General features: G+C 33.4%; 1 protein-coding gene across 1 annotated transcript in view; it reads right to left on the reverse strand.

Annotated features, from left to right (window-relative positions):
* NBEAL1 (neurobeachin like 1) overlaps nucleotides 1–23,544 on the reverse strand; it is a 199,154-nt gene that overhangs the window by 30,970 nt on the left and 144,640 nt on the right. The window contains exons 35-42 of the mRNA XM_051983755.1: nucleotides 18,899–19,025; nucleotides 15,828–15,976; nucleotides 15,070–15,203; nucleotides 12,975–13,076; nucleotides 12,556–12,651; nucleotides 7,191–7,315; nucleotides 5,670–5,810; nucleotides 696–826 (exon numbers count right to left, since the gene is read on the reverse strand). Of these exons, the coding sequence (XP_051839715.1) occupies nucleotides 696–826; nucleotides 5,670–5,810; nucleotides 7,191–7,315; nucleotides 12,556–12,651; nucleotides 12,975–13,076; nucleotides 15,070–15,203; nucleotides 15,828–15,976; nucleotides 18,899–19,025 (1,005 nt within the window). The remainder of the gene's footprint in view (nucleotides 1–695; nucleotides 827–5,669; nucleotides 5,811–7,190; nucleotides 7,316–12,555; nucleotides 12,652–12,974; nucleotides 13,077–15,069; nucleotides 15,204–15,827; nucleotides 15,977–18,898; nucleotides 19,026–23,544) is intronic.

The following is a 23,544-nucleotide window of genomic DNA, read 5'->3' on the forward strand; positions in this document are numbered from 1 at the left end:
GCATGTAACTCACTCAACAAATTCTTTTTGGTACTTTGTTACAAACTCAAAGACTTTCAGAAATCATCCTACCAAAGCCATCTCTAAGGAGAATCAAATGAGCCAATGCTTGTCAAAACACTAAGGATAATAAAGGACTATATAAATATAAATTATTTTAAAAATACTATTAGAGCCTAAGATTCCTGAAGTCTGTTCTAACACTCTTTCTACAACACTATGCCTCAAGCCCAAACCCATCTCATCTTACAAATTAATTTTATTAAAAAAAAAAAAAATACAGTGAATTTCTAAAATTATAATCCTGAATGTCCTCGTACTTGTCCACAATCTTTATTTTGTACAGATATTCTATGTGCTCTCTTTTTCCCACGCCTATTCAAGGCATGGAAAGAGTATCAAGAGAAAGAAGCAGATATCTTTACTCATATTCTCAGATAATGTCACCTAAACAATGATCTCTCTCACCAAGTTCAAACAACCTAACTTGTGCTACTTATAGCATTGTGCTAGGAGATAAGACACAAGCATGGATTTTATTAGCTTCTCCAAAAATAAGTCATAGAAAGAATGAGGTTTCAGTTGACAAAATGTTCAGGAAAGGAATATTTTTCCTGGTCAAAAACACCTCAGACTCTTTGCTACTATGTTCAAAAGGGGCCAAAATCTTAACTTTTTAATTTGTGAAATCTTACGATTTTGATTTTCCAAGAACTCTGGAAAGTAGAAGAACTCAGGAATAAGCTCTTTCACATCATATGGATTATCCATGAGGGCCTGCCAGGTAGCAGGGATAGAATGGAACTGTCGATCTGCACAATCAAACCTGTGTATAAGGATGGAGAGAACACCACTTTAACACCACCTTATTCAAAACATTAAAAACGATGTTTAAAAAAAAGTCTGAAACCTTTTTTCTTTGCTTCTGGTCTATACTTATGTCTAAGAAAATGGTTTTCTTTATGATTTGCCTTCTTTATCTTTCTTGTTTCCTTAATCAATTCTATGAATTTTCATTATTAAGTCAACATAATTAAAATATTTCAAAAGTAAATCATATGAGACAAAAATCTGAATAAATAAGCATTTATTAGAATATACTCTGAAGAAGCATTTTCCAAAGAAAATAAGCATCTTTGGTAAACTAAAAGTCACTAGAAAACATTAGTTAATATTGAGAACTTTTTGGAAACCATGCATCTAAGTGTTTAAACAAGTATATTATTGACTTGAAACACAGAGCAAAATAAAACAGTCTCGTTAATTACATTCATTAGATGTGAGCAGAATTCTTAAATCCATAATTTTCTAATTTTTTCATTTTTATTTATATTTTAAAGAAACAGATGATCTCATCTTTCAAATACACATGTAAACAGATTTGAAAAATAAGCCAATAATGTTAATTTAAATTGGTGAATAGATCTGCTATGCATTTTGAATTCATCTGTCCCACTTGAAAATTTTCAAAAATCCACATCCACAGAAGTGAAGATGGAAGCAAATAAGCAGTTTTGTAACTAGTTTCCTTTGTGGTTGGGCTACGTACCATCTGATACATTGATTTTCTTTTTGGACATTTTAGAGCATACAGAAAGGTAGGCTGGATTAGAAATATAATCCAGCAGGTCCTTCAAGCTCTTGCTTGTTAAAGAAGGGGCAGAAGTTAATTTTTTTCTTCTCATTTAATCTTTCAGGATTCTCTAAAGCTTAGAGAAGATTGTGCTCTATAAAAGAAAGGGGATATGTTTGTAGCTAGTTTCATTACACATTTTTCCATGCTTATTTTTTTGATTGAAGGGGGACAGAAACCCTGACTAATTATGGTGTTAAAAATTCTGAAAACATCCTGGACTATAACAAGGCAATATGGAAAAAAAATGTTATGGAAGTAAAAAGAGCAAATTCTAGCAAATGGATGGTTACAGAAAGTAAGGGAGACAAAGAGGCAGGAATATTATAAGGTTAAGAATGGATTACTGGAAGGACAAAAGTTACCATCAACAGAAAAAGTGATGAGAGTTGGAAAGATAATGATTCTATTTGGGACATGTTAAGCTGTAGATAGCCATAGGCCATACAAATGGAGACATCTAATAAGCAACTAATGATGTAGCAATGGGACTTAGGAGATAATTTAATTTAGTAATCATGTATACAAAGATAAGAACTAATATCATGGGAATTGATGAGATCATCCAGAAAGAGGAGACACATAAATACCTAGAACTTATACAGCATCTGCAATGTGCCAGGCACATTACAAATATTATCTCATTTAATCCTCACAACAAGCCTGCAAGGTAGATGCTCTTATACCCATTTTAAACTTGTGAAGCTGAGGCAAACAGATGTTAAATGACTTGATTAGTGGATACAGCTAGTAAGTGACTGAGGCCAAATTTGAATTCAGGGCTTCCTAAATCTACAATTCTATCAACTATACCACCTAGCAATCTAAGAGAGAGAAAGTGAAAAGAAGGATACAAGATGAAACTTCGAAGGATACATTTGAAAGAGACTTAATTTTTAGGGACTCTTGAGATACAAAGACTGAGTGCTAAATAGAGGCTTATAAAATAAAATATTTGGATAAATTATTATTCCCTTTTTGTCATATTCTAGAAGATAACTCAATTATGATTGTTTTGTATAGTTACCCAATTAAAGAAACAAATGATTGATAGATAAAAGAAGAGGGCAACCAAGTGGCACAGTGGATAGAGAACCATCCCTGAAGTCAGGAGGACTTGAGGCCAAATCTGTCCTCAGACACTAACTAGCTGTGCAATCTCCAGCAAATAACTTTACTTTGTCTATCTCAATTCTTCATCTGTAAAAATCTGTTAAAAAAAAAAAATGCCCTTCCTGTAGAAGGAAATGGCAAACCACTCCAGAAAAAAATCCAAATGGAGTCACAGAGGGTTGGATATTACTGAAATGACTCAACAACATCAAAAATAAAAGGAGAGAGAACAAGAAAACACTTGGAAAGAGATTCTGAATACAATCTAGATAAGTGTTTGGAACTAAGCTTAGAAACCCAATTCAGTACTGTAAGAGGAAAAAGAAAGTGGGGTTCAGAGATAAAAATAGGCAATTAGTCATTCATTATTAAGATTATAATAAAGTAAGAAGATTTAGATAAAAATTTGAGTTTTTAGGATCATTAAGAAGAGATAAGAAGTATGGTAATCATGAAGCAGAGACAAAATGGCAGAAAAATGGTAGAGACTCAACTGAGCTCTCCCAAATTCCCCTCAAAATAACTTTTAAATAATGCCTCAAAATTTAAAGTGGCAGAACCCACAAAAAGACAGGGTGAAACAATTTTCCAGCCCAAGACAACTGAGAAAGTTGATAAGAAAGATCTATTGCAGGGTAACTAGTAGTGTAGTAGTTAGAGCACCAGCCCTGAAATCAGGAGGACCTGAGTTCAATTCTGGTCTCAGACACTTAATACTCCTAGCTGTGTGACCCTGGGCAAATCATTTAACCCCAATTGCCTCAAAAAGGAGGAAAAAAAGGAGAGAGAAAACGATAAACAGAAAAGAAATCCAGAAGGGATTTAATAGGATTAAATTGTTTACATTCCTACTGGGCAAAATGATACTTGTAACTCTTAAAACACTTTCTCATTATTAGTTATAAAGAGGGTATCTAGACAAGGGGCACAGGTGTGAGTTGAATATAATGGGAATGATTATCTAAAGAAATCAAATTAAGAAATGAGAAAGAGAAAGATTTTAGGAAAAGGATAAGAGAAGTAGAATGGGGTAAATTATCTGACCCAAAAGAGACTCAAAAGAAATTTTAAAGTGGAGAAAAAATGAAGTTGGTGGGAAGGAGTATTTAAATCCTACGTCATTGGAAATGGCTCAGAGGGAACTGATCTAACCATTCTGGAAAGCAATTTGGAACTGTGCCCAAAAAGTTATTAAACTGTGTATACCCTTTGATCTAGCAATACCACTATTAGGTCTGTATACTAAAAAGATAGAAAACAAAAAGGGAAAGTATCTAAATATACAAAAATATTTTATTTCAGCTCTTCTAAGTGGTGGAAATGAATTAAAAATTGGAGGGATACCCATCAATGGAGAATGAACAAGTTAGGGTATATGATTGTGATGGAATACTGTTATGCTATTATAAGAAATGATGAGCAAGCTGCTCTCAAAAAAATCTTGATAGACTTTTAAGAACTGATGCAAAGTAAAGTGAGTAGCACCAGAAGAAAAAAGTACATAATAAAAGCAATAATGTACAATGATCAGCTATGAGTGATAGCTATTCTCAACTATACAATACCAAGACAATTCTGAAGGATTCATGATGAAAAATGCAATCCATTCCCAAAGAGAAAAACTGATGGAATCTGAATGTAGACTGAAAAATACTTTTTTAAAAAAAATTTCCTACTAAGTGGATGCCCACTAGTTGGGAATGGCTGAATAAGTTATGGCATATGAATGTTATGGAATATTATTGTTTGGTAAGAAATAACCAACAGGATGATTTCAAAGAAGCCTGGAGAGACTTACATGAATTGATGCTAAGTGAAGTGAGTAGAACCAAGAGAACATTGTACATAGCAACAACAAGATCATGTGATGATCAACTGTGATCAGTACACTAATGTGGTGATTCAGGTCAATTCCAATAGACTTGTGATTTAGAGAACCATCTGCACTCAGAGAGAGGGCTGTGGGGACTGAGTGTGGATCACAACAAAGAATTTTCATCACTTTTGTTATTGTTTCCTTGCTTTTTTTTTTTAATGTTTTTCCTTTTTGATCTAATTTTTCTTGTGCAACATGACAAATGTGGAAATATGTATAGTAGAATTGCACATGTTCAACATATATTGAATTATTACTGTCTAGGGGAGGGATTGGGGGAAAGCAGGAAGAAAAATCTGGTACAAAAGGTTTTGCAAGGGTGAATGTTGAAAACTATCTTTGCATATCTATTTTGAAAATAAAAAGTTATTATTAAAATTTTTTCCCTTTTTTTTGTTTTTTTGTTCTATATTTTCTTTCACAACATGAATAATGTAGAAATATGTTTTGTATGACTAAGTATGTATAACCTATATCATAATATTGCTTGCTTTCTCATTTAGGAGGGAGAGGATTTGGAATTCAAAATTTTAAAAATTTAATGTTAAAAATTATTTTTACATGTATTTGGACAAAAATACTAAATAAACTATTTTCTTTTTAAAGAAAGAAGGTAGCTGAGAATGTTATCTCAATATCAAAGCAATAAAAATTTACTTAAGCTAATTTCTACAAGGTAACGATATTTTATTTATTCCACTTTTTCCTAGTCCTCTTAATGTACTAAGGCTAGCAGAGAAATAGATTAGGCAAAATCCCAGAATCTACCTCTAAATCACTGAAAGACTATTTGGATTTGCTATTTATCAAAAAGATACAGTGAGGTGATACAGGTAAAGATCTGCTTAAAATTATTTGCACAAATTAGGCTGCTTTTGGTATGAACTGTATTAGCTAGAACAATTTTAGACTGGACTGACATTGACACTGACACTGGAATGCTATCTGAGACAAGAAAATGAAAATCACTTTGTCCTATTTGTAACCATTTTCTCCCCGAAAAAACAAAGATTGGTAGTAAAGATACATAATTTTCTCACAACATACCTGCCACTCTGAAGTTGGATATGGAGGGTTGTGAAGGGTTCTACACGAATGAGATAATGCATAACACCAGCAGGATTTGAATAGTGAGTACCATAGTGAAACTTGTCAACAATCCCCAGTGGATCCTCAAAGTTTTCATATCTGAGAAAGACAGGTTCTTACAGTTAATTATGGGAATTTTCTTATAATAGTGAATCTAAATAATAACAATCATATTAATAACTAGCATTTACACAGTACCTACTATGTTTCAGGCACTGTGCTAAGTTGCTTTACAAATATTATTTCATTTGATCCTCATAACAACCCTTTGAGATATATGCTATTATTATTCCCATTTTACATTTGAAGAAACTGAGCAAACAAAGGATCAGTGACTTGTCCATGATCACACAGGTAATTAACGTCTGAGTCTAAATTTGAAATCAGGTTTTCCTAACTCTAGGCCTGGTGCTCCATACATTGCACCACTTTGCTGCCTATTAGGAAAAGGGAACACTTTATGCAAATATCATTAGGAACAATAAATATAAAAAACTTATATAATAAAATTTAATTTAGTAAAAGCAACATTAAGTGAAGTGTCCAAAATGTTTCTGACCTTCAAAAGTTTACATCAAAATGTTTTACTAAAAATTACAAAATTTGCCTCTGGATGAAGACATCAGACACTTCTCAGCAAGTTGAAAGAAAAACACTCAGGTAGGACCTTACTTAACAACTAAGATTCAAATGTTGACTCTACAAAATAAATAACTATGTAACCTTGAACAAGATCCATTCCTTTTCTGAGTCTCAGTTTCCTCATCTGTAATATGAAAGTCTGGACTAAATGATCTCACAGGTCTCCTTCAACTCAATTCTAAGTTCTAGTAGAGTAGCAGAGTTTGCAAAATTCCTTTAAGCCCTATAGTTATTGCAACAGGTTTGTTAAGTCTCCTAGATTAACTGTAATGAGACTGGACAACTTAATTTAAGCTCCATATACTTCAATTTCCTCAACTGCAAAATGGAAATCTGTAAGAATTATTTCATAGGGTTATTCTGAGGATCAAATGAAAAGATGCACATAAAGCTCTGTGATAACCTTAAAATTCAACAAATTAGGAACTGGAAAAGAAATGAGACTAGACTTATGATTTCACTGTTATAGAATACTCCCAGATAGGAAATTCCCTACACCAGTGCAGATCAGCACATTATACAGCTATATGTAAGTGGTGAGAGGTACAACTGAATCTTCCAGTTAGAATTACTACTAAAAAAAAAAAAAGTTATTTTTCTGGCACTAAGTAAAAGTGATTTCTTAAATAAAATTATCAAAAAAGGCATAAGAAGAAAATGTTCAAGAAGCTCCTACTTTTCATCCTATAGCTTCAAAGTGCTGAATGAAAGTTCCCAGAAATACTACTCCTTATACTTCATTTAATACTTACCATGGATAAATTACTCAAAAGAAGAAAGATACATGTCCTCCTGATAGAAATAAACTTTTATATTTAAAAAAAAAGATACACTTACTTTCCTTGCACATCTTTGGCATTCTTATCATTTACTGCCCCAATGGGCTTAGAGAGGTCTCGGAATACAGCTGGGTTATTGAGATCTAAATCTTCCGAAGTATAATCCCGCAGAATCCAAGGAAACTAGAGAATCAAAATTCATAACTATTTTTCTTTCCAAAGAAACAGTACATTGACATACAATGACAAATATCTATGAAAAAGGTAATTTTAGTGGGCAGCTACATGGGGAAGAAGATAGAATGCCAGCCTTGGAATCAGGAGGACCTGAGTTCAAATCTGGTCTCAGATACTTAACACTTATAAACTATGTGACCCTGGGCAAGTCACTTAACTCCAATTGCCTCACCAAAAACCACCAACAACAAAAAAGGTAACTTCAACTTCAAGAAATGTCTCATTTTCTAGTATTGTAAATAAAATAAAGATCTATTAATTCAGTTCTCTAATATTGGAAAACTTCATTTCCTGTAATATCCCTGGGGAAGGGATTTCAATAAAGAAGGAAGAAAAAAAGCTTTCACAATATTAATATGACTGTACATTTTTTTAAGGTGGTTGCAAAGCATGGTCCCCTCCACTCTGAAAGCAGTGTCTTACTTTAGCATAGTTAAAAGTCATGAAATAAGATGGAAAATCTGGGGAAGGTGTGGGAGGAAGGAGAGAAAAAGTTGGAACAAAAGGATTTGCAACTGTCAATGCTGAAAAATTACCTATGCATATATCTTGTAAATAAAAAGCTATAATAAAATAAAAAAGTACATACATTTGAACATGAAATGTAGCAAACTAGATAACCCACTGGAAGTTAAAAAATACTTAATACTCTTATTAAAACATGCCAAGGATCATGGATTATTAGTGGTGGTTTGTCTTGTTAAACTTAATTTTGTGTTTATGGGGTTTTTTTGGTTGTTATTCTGTGCTTTTTATTCATTCAACAACCATTTATTAAATGCTATGGGCCAGGTTTTGTACTGATTTTCTGCTATTTAAAAAAAAAGAAAAGAGAAAAAGAAGAAAGAAGATGGAAAATGAGCACACAATAAGAAAAAAAAAGATCCGGATTATAGAAAGTTACTATGGTAACACAAAAGATCAAAACACAAACTCAGAAGAAGACATGAAAGTCAAAATTGCTACATCCAAAACCTCAAAGCTACATCCAGGCCATAGAAGAGGAATTTAAAAATCAAGAGCAGCAGAGGAAAAATTGGGAAGAGAAATGAGAATGATGCAAAAAAATCCTGAAATAGGAGTTAACAGCTTGGTAAGGGAGGCATATAAAAACACTTTATAAACAGAATAGATTAAAATGGTAAAAGGGACATGAAAATCCACTGAAAAGAAGAATATCTTGAAAAGCAGACTTAGTCAAATGGAAAAAGATATACAAAAATTCACTGAAGAGAACTCCTTAAAAAGCAGCATTGGAATGAAAAAGGGGTAGAGCCATGATGGCAGAGAGAAGTCAGGAAGTAATCTATTTCTCTCCAAACAACATTAAATCAAGTTTCTAAATAAATTCTGGAGCAACAGAATTCAGAAAAAGACAGCATGAAATATTTTTCCAGTACAAGATTACTTAGGAGGACTTCAGACAAAATCTTTCTTACTTGGGTATAAGGGAAGTGTAGCCCAGTGCAGGTGGTGGTAAAATGCCAGACCCAGAACATCAGGAACATAAGTGCAACTGTGCTGGGAAACTATAGCATACTGAGAAAGCCACCAGTCTCAAAGCCCAAAGCATAGAAAGCTAATGACCATGCCCCTGGCCTCCACTGCAAGACGCTTGGGACAGTGCTCCCTGTACCCCAAGAGCATAGTTTAACTCACAAAATTGACTAGAAAATGAGCCAAAAAAACCCCTAAACAAACCCAAACTCTGAACACAGAATACTACTATGGAAAAAGGGAAGATTCAAACAGAAACTTGGAAGAGGACAACACTATCAAAACACCTACATGTGAAAATTCAACAGCAGAATTGGCCAAATGGAAAAAGAGGTATACAAATCTAATGAACTCCTTACCAAACAGAATTGGTCAAATGGAAAAGGAGGTACAAAAGCTCAATGAAGAAAATAATTTTTAAAAATTAGAATTGGATAGGCTTTACCCTGATATATTAGAACTAGAGGGTAAGACAGAAAATGAAAGAATCTAATGACTACCTCCTGAAAGAAATCTCAAAATGAAAATTCTCAGGAACAGTATAGCTAAATTCAGAGCACCCAGGTAAAGGGAAAAAATAATATTGCCAGCAATTAGAAGAAAACAATTCAAATATAGTAAAGAATAACAAAAGATTCAGCTGCTTCTATATCAAAGGACTGGAGGGCTTGGAATATGACATTCTAGAGGGGGAAAAAGCTAGGATTACCAAGAATTATCTACCCAGCAAAACAAAGTACAATATTTACAGGATAAAAATGGATATTCAATGAAACAGAGGACTTTGAAGCTTTTCCTGATGAAAAGACCAGAGCCAAATAGAAAATATGACTTTCAAATACAAGATTCAAGGGAAGTATAAAAGGTAAACAGAAAAGATAAATCCAGAAGGGATTCAATAGGATTAAATTATTTACATTCCTACAGGGGGTATAGATATTTAAATACTTTCTCATTATTAAGGCAGTTAGAAGGAGGGTACATAGATAAAGGGCACAGGTATGAGTTGAATATAATGGGAATGATTATCTAAAAGAATCAAATTAAGGATAAGAAAGAGAAGGGCACTGGGAGAAGGGGGATGAGAAAGATAGAATGGGATAAATCATCTGACCTAAAAAAATCCAAAACAAGAGAGGGAAGAAGAGAGGAGGATGCATGAACTTTATTATTATTGGAATTGGCTCAGAAGGAATAATATACACTCAGTGAAGTGTAGAAGGAGAAATGGAAAAGGTTGAGGGGAGGGCAGATTGGGGGAAGTAAAAGTCAGAAGCAAAAAACTTTTGAAAATGGACAAGATGAAGGGAGAGAGAAAATAAGATATAAATAAGATGAAGAGAAATATACAGTTGATAATCAGTCGTGTGAAATTTTTTTTTATAGATATAGACATCATTTCTCAATTACATAAACAACTAAGTCAATTTTATACAAGTAGGAGCCATTCCTCAATTGATAAATGGTTAAAAGTATTAACAAGCAATTTTCAAAATAATCAAAACTATCTATAGTCATGAAAATTTAGAGAAATGCAAATTAAAACAACTCTAATGTACCAATCCTCACCTATCAGACTAACTAATAGGACAGAAAAGGAAAAATGACAAGTGTTGGAAGAAATTGATAAAATTAAAAACATTAATGAATGTTGGTGGGTATGAATGATCTGACCATTATAGAGGAAACATGGAAGTATGATCAAAGGGTTCTTTCTTTTTTTTTTAATTTTTAAATTTTTATTTTTTTGCTGAGGCAATTGGGTTAAGTGACTTACCCAGGGTCACACAGATAGGATGCGTTAGGTGTCTGAGGCCAACTTTGAACTCAGGTTCTCCTGATTCAGGGCTGATGCTCTAACCACTACACCACCTAGCTGCTCAAATCAAAGGGTTATATAAAATCATACCTACTCTTAGACCAAGAAGTAATGCTACTAGGTCTACATCTCAAAGAGTTAAAAAACAAAAAAGAAAAAAAGACCTATATGTACAAAAATATTTAAAGCAGCGCTTTTCTGGTGGCAAAGAATTGGAAACTGAGGGATTTCCATCAATTGGGGAATGGTGGAACAAGTTGTTATATATGATTATGATAGAATATTATTGTGCCATAAGAAATGATAAGCAGGATTCTCATAGGAAAAATATGGAAAGATTTACATGAACTGATGCAAAATGAAATGAACAGTCAGAAGAATATTGTACACAATAACAGTAACATTACTATATGATGATCTACTATGAATAACTTAAGCTAGTCTAAGTCATACAATGATCTAAGACAATTCTGAAGGATTTATGATGAAAAATACTGTCCATTGCCAGAGAAAGAACTGACTGTGTCCGAATATAGATCAAAGATACTTTTTTTACTTGGTTTTTTTGGGGGGTCTATGTCTTCTTCATATAATGACTTATATGGAAATGTATTTTATGTAATCACACATGTATAACCTATGTCAAATTGCTTACCTTCTCAATGAAGGGTATTAAAGAGGGAAAGAATTTGAAACTATTTTTTAATTTAGTATTTTTTTCTCTTAAAAACCATTTTTAATATTGGTTTTTAAATATGAGTATTACAATATTATTAATGTTATATAAAATAAAAAAAAATCAAAAAAACAAACAAACAAAAAACAAGAAAAATAAAGTTTTTCTTTATTGATGGATACCATCAATTCTTTCTTTGAGGATGGATAGCATTTTTCTTAAATCTTTTAGAATTGCCTTTGATCACTGCATTTCTGAGAATTGCTTTGTCGTCTGCAGTCAATCACCTTACTACACTACTGTTACTATGTACAATGATCTCTAGTTCTACTCATTTCATTTTCCAGGTGTGAAAATCTTTCCAGGTTTTTCTGAGATCCTCTGCTCATCATAATTTCTTACAGCATAAGAGTATTCCATTACATTCATGTACCACAACATAGTCAGTCATTCTCCAATGAATGGACATCTCCACAATTTCCAATTCTCTGCCATTTGAAAAATGCTTCTATAAATATTTCTATACCTATAGATTCTTTTTTCATTTTTTTTAAACCGCTTTTGGAACACAGACCTAGTAGTGGTATTGTCAGATCAAAGGGTGTATATAATTTTATGGCCTTTTAGGCATAGAAACTTAAAATTTAGAAAAAAAAAAAGTTAAAACTGCTTTTCACATGTAATTGGGAATGTCAAAATATTTTGGAGCCCTGAGCTTAGCATAACAATAATCCTAGTGTTCCCCCATGGGAACAGTAACTCAAGACCTAAACAAGATTATGTCATGGTCCAGCCCAGTAATAAACTCTACCTTTCCCCCAGTAAGATAAGCCCTGCTTCTGAAGGGGCAGAAGGGAGAGAGGCACTTTCTTTTGCAAATATTATTTTCCGCATTCTGAAATTAATTAAACTTCTGCTTGTGTCCTGACTCTCCTGTCTCTGGACTGCTTTGTGCAGCTCTGGCCATCCATAGGTTAGAGGCCAGTAGAAAGGAAAAAAAATAAAATATTAAAATAGAATGGCTGGAAAAGAAAACTGTGGGGAAAATAAGGAAATGTATAAACTTGAAAAGAAGAATCATAATCTGCTAGATTTTTTTTCATCAAGAGTTCCACTTGAAAGAGAGGATATATAGATATTTTTATTTCTCAAACATTAAAAAGGCATAAGAAATATAAGATACATGTAACTTACCACAGGATACTGGGCAAGGTCATTATAGGTTCTTCCTGCCATTGTATTTAATTGTATGAGGTAGTCAAAATTTGAAATTTCTCTGTTGACCCATTTCTATATCATGTAAGAAAGATTAATATTAAAATCGTTTAAACTAACATTTCTTGGGATAGTACGAATACATTCCTTAATACCTATGCCTTTGCTTGACAGGCCAAGTATTCTCATATTTGTCCCAATGCCATAATATATTCAATTGCTTTTCCACTCCAAATTTCATAGGATTTCACCGTAAATTTTCATCACCTTAACCCCTTCAGAATTTAATTTCTAAGCATCAGCATCTATAAAGCATTCATGCAATTCTAACAATTGCTTTATGCAAAAACTAGTGATATGTGCCACCAATACAAAACCTGCTGAAAAAGGTATTTTACCTGTGTCAATCCTGATGCTTTAAATAACTCCTGTGGTGATCTGGTTCCATGAATATTTGGAGAATGAAATGATATGAGTCGACTGTACACTTTATTTCTGACCTATAATAATAGAATTAGACAATAAAATTTTACTTAGGAAAATTTTCAATTAACTTCAAGTCCTGCTTCTCTTGCTACCTAGCTCTCCACCACAATAAACAAATCTTTTAACCTTAATGACTCCTATTTATAAGCTGGAGATAACATACCTACCCCACAACTCCCAGGGTTCTAACAAGAAAAAATAACAAAATACTCTTAGGAGGGTCTAATTAATAAATAGACTTCCTCATTAAAAAAAAAAAAAATAGGGACTAGGCAGACTTTTTCTTAAAACGTAACAAGAGTTAAACATTTTTAAGAAATATTTCTGAAACATGGAGACATCACCTCCCTAAGCAATAATAAAGTAGCTTTTCTTTATATGAAATCAGTAAAATGGCTAAGATCTAAAAATGGAATCAAAAAGATCAATCATGGGCAACATTTACATGAACTCATCCAATAAAATATCAACAAAGAGGCACCAACTAATTGGCTGAATCATATGAGCAAGTCTATAAGACAGTTTATAACTATTCAAGATCAGATAACCACCAGAAATAAAAGCAAGAATCCTTAAGAAGCCTAAATTTACTTTACTGATCTATATATATATTATACTGTACTCATCATTTACCAGAAACTACTCTCTCTAAGTTAGCTGACAAATCTTTTAATTGCCAAATCTTTTAGCCTTTCAAACTGCTCATCCTTAAACTCTCAGCAACCTAACTAGTTTCTTCATCTTCTTTATTATTTTATGACTCCTAGTTTTCCTTCTATCCATATGACTGTTTTCTCAGTTTCCTTAAGTAGATCTTCCTCCAGATCATATCTGGTAATCAAAAGTGTCCCTCAGGGCTCCATCAGGAATCCTCTGTCTCTCCTTTCCCCATTATATTATTTAACTTGGTAATGTCATCAACTTCCATGTAATCAATTATTAACTCTATGCTTAAGATTCTTAGATCTACAAGTACAGTCCTAAAATCCTTCTTGATCTCTGATCTTATATCTCCAACTGCCCCTCTGATTGGAAGCCTGCAGGAAAGAGAAAAAACTCCCACGGTCTCCTTTTATTCAAAATCTCAGTCATCTTCTGTATTTTCAGGTGCTCTCCACCACCTTCTGCCCCTGATTCCTTTTCAGTTTCCTTTTGTGAACTGTCTTCCCGCTTTGGATTACAAGTTCATTAAGGGGTAGGAACTGTCTTTTTCTTATTTTCATGCCAGCAATTAACATAGTACTTGGCACACAGTAGATACTTAATGTTTATTATGTATTATATATTGCTGTTGTTTAATCATTCACTGAAAATGATTGGTCTACCAGAAGTCAGGAAGTGATCTATACATCTCTGTGATAAAGAAACGAGCTATATTACCGATAGTGAAAAGACATTATCAAACTTTGTAGCTTTCTAATAAAGATAATTAAGTCATAAATTTATAAATATTTTAAAATGCAATCATGATAAATTGTCTAAACAAGGATCCTCTCAAATCCATACCAAGTCAATCTGTTTCTATTCTCTCTTGCTTCCACTTACCAGTAGGTGGCCAGCTCATCATGGGGTTGGAAAGTAGACAGTAAAGATGAAATGGGAATTAACTATTACTAAGTTTTTTTACGCTTGGTTTATCTTTCTTCTATGGACATTAAAGTATTTAACATTAAGATAGTCTTATAAGGTTAAAAATATACAGCCTTTGGTTGTGTTCTATTGCAAATCAACAGTCACCTAAGAATTTATTTGTGCCACAGAAATTATGGACAATTCTAGGCAACATTAAATTGAGGCATCTGATAGTTTCCACACCTCTTTTTCCTCAATAAACAATATATTTAAAATCTGCACAATTAAAACCCCATTTCTTGGTGTTGAGAGTAAAGATTCTTGATCATCTGCTGTGTTTTGATCTACTTAAAACAGTGAAATACAAAATCAATTAGAAATGAATAGTTAAGAAAGCACATTAATCTACACACCCCTGCCATACTCTTTACATACCTCCTTTTTGAAATTGAGAAAGTAGTTGGATTGATCAATGAGAAAAATCTCCAAGGCCGACCTTCTCAGGTTGTACCGTCGGAGGTGGATTTCTCGAATTTGAGGGTGAGACCACTTGAAATCATAACCTATTCCTTCAGAGAGAGGAACTATTATGATTAAAGTACCACTCTTGCTATTTAGAATGTTATTTTTATAGATTCTGACAAAGGTAAGGCAAGAGAAAGAAAAAATCAGTTTGCATAAAAACAAATTTTACCAATATTTGCACATATTTAAATCATTTCCTTGTTCAAAATAAATAAATAAATAAATAAAACTACAGATATCCTACTGTTTCACAATGAGAATAGAGAATCGCCATCACTTTGAATATTAATTTTTGGAATATTTTTGCTTTAAATTAATTTACCATGTTAAACTTAATTCCTATACAGGATATGGATTTAGTTTAGAACTCAACATCATTGGATATAGGATAACCAATTACACAACAAGGAGACGATCAAGATTCTATTTTAAGACTCTGCTCCTAGCATCCTCTACCAATTCAAATATCTTAACATAGTTCTTGGGAAGAAAACATGAAATTTTTGTTGTTCCTTTCAAAGCACCACCTAAAGTGATGAGGCTCATTGTGTCTAGTTTTGTTTTTGTTTGTTTATATTCTCTATTTCCATTAGAAACAAGCTAAATATTTTATCACTGAACTGGTATAAGAAATTAAGAGAAGTGGAGAACCAATTCCAAGAACTCACCATCTTCTTTTTCAATGCTCCCATCATGGAAGTAAATATGTTGAGTAGTGACTTCAAATCTGCCAGGAATCACATCAATTACTGTAATAAGTTCACAGTCTTCAGATAATACCAGTTTTTCCTTTTGACTCTGTTCTCCTTTCTCATCTCTGCAAAAGTAACACCAGATATTACACTGATTAAATAGAACAGAATAGCATACTTGTTAAATTCTTAATTATCTTCAAATTAATATGCAAATAAAAGTTTATATATTAAATTTTGTGAGAATTTTTCAGATTTTGTTCATTAGACTTTAGCACGATAGTCTTCTATGGAATAAATATGTGTTGGACTGAATTCCTCAGAGCTCAACAAATTGAAATGAATCAAAGTGAATTTAATATCTATTCTTCTCTTCACCATGATTACTCTTTTACTATATAAACATGTCTTTTTTTCCCCCAATACAAAGAGAAATGTTTTAATTTGCAAAAGACATAGAAATACTCAGAAAAATACAACTAATGATACTATTTATACTTGTGAAACATGATTTGAAAATAAGGCCTTTATTTCTACATTAAGAAGCTTTTCTATTTCAAAATATCAAAATTTCATATACTGGGCTTCATTTGTACCTCAAACTTCCTAGATTCTTTCAAGAATGGGGTTCAAATGACTGAAAAACCAAAAGACCAATTCAAGCCCAATTTTCTAACAGTGTTTCTTGATCCCTCAAATAGCAAGTGCCTAACATATTCAAATTACTTTTTATCTATTTTGTATATAGTTATATGCAAACATTCTGTTTCCTTAAAGAGAATGTAAGTACCCTGATGACATGGTCAGAGATTACTTCAGTTTTCTCCATGTCTCCAGCACTTAGCAAAGTACCCCAAAAAAACAAGTTTCTTAATAATTGATTGATTATTGAAGAGTCCTGTGAGGAAGATATAGCAAATATTTTCTCCAGATATCCATCATTCAAGAACCATTTATCAAGCACATTGTTGTTCAGGACATGTGCTAGGTAAATAAATTATGGTCCCTGCCCTTAAGAAGGTTGTAGTTGTACAGAGAAGAAAACCAAGGCTCAGACAAGTAATGACTTACTCCAGGTTAAGAAGTAGCAGAGCCAGGCTGTATATAGGTCTTTTGATTACTTGTCCAATGCCTTTTCTTTATAATGTTATTACACAAATTGTTCTCATAGTTCTATTCATTTCACTCTGTATACAAGGCCTGTGATTTTATTGGTGCGGACATCACCAAGAAAAGAAATTCCACCTGACCCATGATATATTGCCACCTGTTCTGAAACTTAACAGTGTTGATTTAGTTTTCTGAAACACTGAAAAGTCAAAATAGCTTCCCAGTATCAACCAACCAGTATGTGTGAGAAGGACTTGAACTCAGATTTTTCTAACTCCAAAGCTATTTTGTTCTCCATTATCCCATGCTCCCTTCTCAAACTTCCTTCACAAAAATGAAAACAAACAAAAATCCTTTTTATATAATATATACATATATATTTGTATATATACATTCAGGTACATATCCCTTACCCCATACTCCACTTCTCCCTATCTCCCTCCCTCTCTATTTATGTCTCCAGCATTCCATAGACTCTCTTATGAGCTCCAATTCTTCCACCCTTCTCTCTAATCAGTTAGCCACTATCCTGGTCCATGCCCTTATCACATCTCAACTGGACTTTTACAAGAGCCTCTAGAATCCTTGTTTCCACATGTGCAGCCAAATGTTAAAGTCCAAATCCTTCATTATCTCTTTCAAAGTCCTATCTCCTTCACTTGGGGCTCGGCTAGTTTTCTGAAGGTCTTCCGGAGTCTTGGTTTCAGCCACCAAAATGGTGTGAGATGGGATGAATCTGTCTGAGTCCAAGGGCTTGTGCTCCAGCCTTCAGCCTTCAGCCTCCAGCCTTCTGTCCATTTGTCTCTGAATGAATCCAGCTGAGTTCTGAGCTTATAGTCTCTCTCATCATAGATGTGAATCCTGTGGAACTATATTAAGTACTAAATACATGTACTGAACTAGAGAACTTGCTAAGCATCATGCTAAACAATCATTGTCTTTATCAATTCCACTGAGTTAGCACCTTGTAAAAATCCATCTTTCAAATTCAGAGTTCTGACCCGTAAGAGCCTCTCCTTTAGTATCCCCACCTCAAGCCTTTTCTTCTGAAAACTCTCTTACATACAACTGCCCAGCTGATTTTCCTAAAAACGACCCAATCACACTCCTACTCAAAGCCTAGTGACTCTCTCTGACCTTGGGATAAATTATGCAGTCATTAGACCTTATTTTCCCTCTTACTTGCTAAGATTCTGCACAGCTGGGCTTGTAATTCCAAACCTAATACTATCCCTCCTCCCTGGGCCTTGCACTGATTTTTCCCCATGCCTACATTATGCAATCTCTTAGAAGAATGAATTCAATTACTAACTTATACAAGAACTTTTCTTATCCTTCTAACTCTTAGTAAACTATTTTTCAAAATTAGCATTGTTGTAATTTGTATATCTTCTGTAGAAAAATTATGTGTGCACATTGTCTCCCCCAAGAGAATTTCGGTTTCTTGAAGGTAGAGATTATTTATTTTTGTCTTTGTATCCTCAGCACCTAGCACATAGTAAGTGTCTTAATAAACCAATGGCATTTTTCAATAGCTATTTTAAGTTTGTGACTCTTGTCTCCCTGATTTGAGTAGGGGCTCTGTCTTACCTTTTCCATTTCAAACATGACCAGGTACAGTAGATGTTCAACATTTAGGACTGGATCCTAGTTCAGAGAAATGTGAATCCAATTCTTTCCTTGGACACATACCAGCTCTATTCTCCTAAGCAAGTCACTTGTCCCATTTGTGCCTCAGTTTCATTATGTGTAATACAGAAAACACCTACCTCACAGGTTCCTGGGAGAATTAGATGGCATTTGTAAAACAGTTCAAAGACATTAAAGCACCATGGAAGTAATGAATATAAAGTTGGCCTTATTATTATCATTTCCAATATTACACATATCTAATTCCTAAGATGATTTTTAATATTCTTCTCAATGCTTACACATACATATCTGCTCTTGGGGTTGTGTCTTCTTCAGGTAGATCTAGTTTATCTTCTTCCCTATCATTGACTTTCACTTGTTTCACTGCCTCTAGCAGCAATGATTCACTAGAGAGCTGGGAGTGTTGAACACCTGTTCAGACACAAAACAATTTAAAATAAAAAACAATTTATGTTTCCTTACAACACTGCTAGAAATAAAATGTGACCATTAGCTAGAAATAAAATTAACATTAGCATCACAAGTGAAAAAGTGGATTGAAATCACCATAGGAAGGAGAAATGTAGTAACTAATTATGAAAAATAACTTTTTCCCAAATGTTTCATAAACTTATATTACAACAGACACAGAGTAACAAGAATGGATATATAAAAGGTGATATTGTTCTGATGCAAAAATAATCCAGCTAACTCTTTTTAAAGCAGTCCTGTGCTTACCATTTAGATTTTATTTGTGTCAAAGTACCTCAAAGATTAATGTCATGGGAGATTTTCTACGATTGTGGTGATGTGAAAACACTGTTCTAAAAATTGAACTACAAAGGAATATCATGTAAAAGTGATACAACTCTATAAGGCATTATTTGAACAGATCTATCAAAACTTCTGAGTACAGTCTAACTGGATATTATTGGGAAATATTAAACAAAATACATGAAAATACAATATGGATAATATTTTCTAAGTCAATATGTGGCCTATAGGGATCTGTTTATATTTGAGTTTGATAGCACTGTGGGTTGCTAGGCAGTTTCAGTCATGTCCAATTCTCCGTTACTCATTTAGGCTTTTCTTGGTAAGGTACTAGAATGGTTTTCCATTTCTTTCTCCAGTCATTTTACAGCTGAGGAAACTGAAACAAACAGTATTACACAGGTACACAGTGTTTGAGGCCGATTTGAACTCAGGAAGATTTTCCTGACTCTGGTCTGGAATTCCATTAAGCCACATAGCTACCCACCACTGCTATATTTGAGGTATCTATTTCTGGTCATACAGTATATAGAAAACAGATCCAAAACTAACATGCAGCCAATAAATTACTTTATCTCATAGACAAGGCATTATATGGTTAACCTAGTTTGTTAAATAACTCTTTCAGTACCTGTACGATTCTTGTTCCCTGTTTCATCCACAAATATTCCCCCAAGGACCTAACCAATGTTTTAAAGGCTTTTCTTTAAGTTGTTGGATTTTTAAAAAACATATTGTAAGAGTATTTTGGCCTATCCATCCTTCTTGTTTATTGTAAACATATCAATACTGATGTAGTTTGGTTAATTCTATAATATATCAAGTTGAATGAGATCTTTATATAAAGATATCACAAGTACTAACAGTTCAAATGATGTTTATAAGTCTAAAATTATTATTTGAACCTTTACCCTTTTCCTCAATTCTGGTAAATAGCATTATGGAAATGAGAGTATTTTGCTTATTTTTATTATAGGTTATTAAGAACAAACAATTCATCATTTACTGGCCAAAAATCAGGTGATGAACTACTCTATATTCATAATTAGCTTGCTTGGACCTTGGAAAGCAAGTATAAACTATTGCCAGAAACATATGCAAAGCTTTTCCAGTTTAAGAGAATAGCCTGAATAAATGTCTTGCTAGCATAGACTTCAAAGACTCAATGTCATTTCCACACTAGTATAAAACAATAAAATAAAACTATCATGGATTATCTGAACTAAATAAAGAAAGTGTTAATATGGCTAATCTAAAATGCATGTTTTTACCTTGGGCAATGGTATGGATTTGAAACAAATGATCATGTTAAATCAAGCTAAATAAAACAAATTAACAATATTTTTCTCTTCCTTCTTTTTCTTTGTTACATGGGACACATTTCTGAGAAAAGAAACTAGAGGAACGCTGTAAGGAATTCTGCTAATATTTTAAAAAATTAATAAAAATCTATCCTTCTAAAAGTCTTTTTTTTTGTTTGTTTACCATTCTACACTGGAAATGTTCTAAATTATGACTGAAACTGATGAAAAGCACCAATTTAACAGAGTAATGAACTGTGTAAATCTGTTCTGCCCTGGGGATATACTTCAATTGATCTATGATACTACTGATGAGAGTATTTCTTCTAATGATAAAATTTATACATTCATGCCTTCTCTTCTTGTGATTCTTGTCCATGTATTCCTATAAATCTTTGATGGAGTATTCACCCAACATGCCAGAGGCCTTACTTCAGTTCTGGTGTTATTGTGGATATTAATAAAGTTCACAGAGCAAAAGACAGATAGAGTTACTTGAAAAAGAACAAAGACATAGATAATAGTATCCTTTTAGACTGTTTTTGTCAAATTTTTGAATGGTCTTTTACTGCCCACTATGTGTCTTTCCATCTCAAAAAAAGTTAGAGATCATTAAATGCATTATACACTTTCTCCAAAGCAGTTTTGCTTTTCCTATAATTCTGGATCCAGGTCACTATCCATATGCAATGCCTGGAAAATAAATGTATTGATGAATCAACTTTATGGGTCAAACTTCCTATCATATGTCATAGTCTGGACAAATTTCATTCTTTATCCATTTGGTTTTTCCAATGTTAGAATTCTTTACAACTAATTCTCCTCCTACCTTTCTGATCTTTTTACTATTGACTTCCCTGGATGAAGTCTATATTCCAGGAACATTGGCCTTTTTGTTATTTTTCATACATTATATTTCATTTCTCAGCTCTGTGACTTTTCAGTTGTGATCTCCCATGCATGAAATACTCTCTCTCCTTACCTCTGCCTCTTGGCTGCCCTTTAAGACTCAGCTCAAATCCTACTGTCTGCAGGAGGCTTTTTCTGGCCCTTTTCTACTTGTTAGTACCTTCCCTTTGGGATTACTTTTCCAGCTATCTGTTTATCTTGTATGAATGAATTTTTTTGGGAGGGCACCTTGCTTCCTCCATCAGAATTTGATCTGCTTGAGGGCAGAAACCATGTTTTTGCATTTCTCTGTATCTCTAGTACTTAGCACAATATTTAGTACAAAGCAAACTGGTAATTAAAAACTGATTGTTGGCGGAACAACTATGCCATTTTCTTTTTGAATGGCCATGGATCTCATTGAGGAGACTCTCTAAAATTCTGGGGGTTTCACATAATCAGCACAGCATCATCCATATGAAGTTCTGGAGGACTTCATAATATAACATCTCATTTGAGTTCACACTGAATACCCTCCATAACAATGTCATACATTTAAAATTATAATCAAGACTAACTTAGAGCTAAAACCATGTAAAACACATATCTGTATTTTATGTCTCAACAGATGTTAAAACAGAGCTACAATTTTCACAAAATCTTATACAATATTCATGAAAGAGATTATATTGAAAGAGAGATTTTCAGAATGTTTTTATTCTAAATGAAGGGGGAGGGAAATTGTTCCCTTTACTGAATCTGTGTTCCCTTTAAGATTATCACTCTGAAACTGTGTTTCCTTTTGATCTGTGATCCCTTTTGGAGTCTCAATCCCTCCTGGGAAAGGTATGTCCCCCCAGATAAGTCATCTTTTGGGGAAGTCAGAGCCTTTGATTTAATTAGAAATCCTGGTCAAAAAGCACACCTTTGAAGTGTTATTAATTCTAATAGGAGATGTGGGCCAGATACTGATAAGCATCTAGGATAGAAACTTTGGCTTCCTGAAGCCTCAAGACTCCTTTTAAAGGGCAGTTTCTAAACTTACTCTTTGCAGAGGGCCAAAGTAGCTTGCTCAGCTGCTAGGACCCTGCCCACTGAGAAGGCATTCTCTTCTCAGTGACAGACTCCATTTCCTTAATAGGACTTTGCTACTATAGAAGTCAGTCTCTTATCAAACTGGTTTCTTTCCAACAATAAACTTTCATTTTTGCCAATTAATAACTTGGGGTTTCATGAATTCTTTCATGAAAAAACCCACGCCGAACAAAAGGGGATTTTGACAACTCTCTGCCACTAACTTCATCAAAAGGAATCAATATTTTAAAGATAAAAAATAAGCACAATGGTATTTTTGCATTTTCTACACTTTTCTGTCAATAATAACTTAAAATCTGTCAGTAAGTCAGAGAAAAAAATTACTAAGCATGTACCAGATATTAAGTACTGTGCTAAGTACTTGGGACATATATATGAAAGAAAGACAGAACTTGCCTTCATGGAGCTTACAACTTAATGGGAAAAGCTGAGAAGAGGTAGAAGAAAAGGAGAATGAATTTTCTCCTAGAAACAATACATAGAAATCATAGGATTTTAGAGTTGAAATAGACCCTAAAGAGCTTTTAATACTATTTTCTGATTTTATCAAAATAGTAACAGACTAATTAGAACACTAACATTACTTTTCTCACAGAAAAATACTTGCAGATACTTGCTTAATGTCACAGAAATAATAATAGTAGTCATGTTAGACCATATGGTGTAGGGGAAAGAATGCCAGAAAGACTCAAAAATGCCAGCTTTGAATTCTGGCTCTAACACTTACTAGTTGGGTAAAACCAGGAAGTCACTTAATTGTAAACATTCAAGCCTATCTAATCCATTCCAATTTAATCCAACAAGTATTTATTAGCAACTAAAGTATAACATAATCTAGGATAATGAAAACAATTGTTTCTTCTTTCAGTCCTTTCTGACTCTTTGTGACCCCA

The sequence above is a fragment of the Antechinus flavipes genome, chromosome 3 (genome assembly GCF_016432865.1).
Source record: "Antechinus flavipes isolate AdamAnt ecotype Samford, QLD, Australia chromosome 3, AdamAnt_v2, whole genome shotgun sequence".
Taxonomy (NCBI): Eukaryota; Metazoa; Chordata; class Mammalia; order Dasyuromorphia; family Dasyuridae; genus Antechinus; species Antechinus flavipes.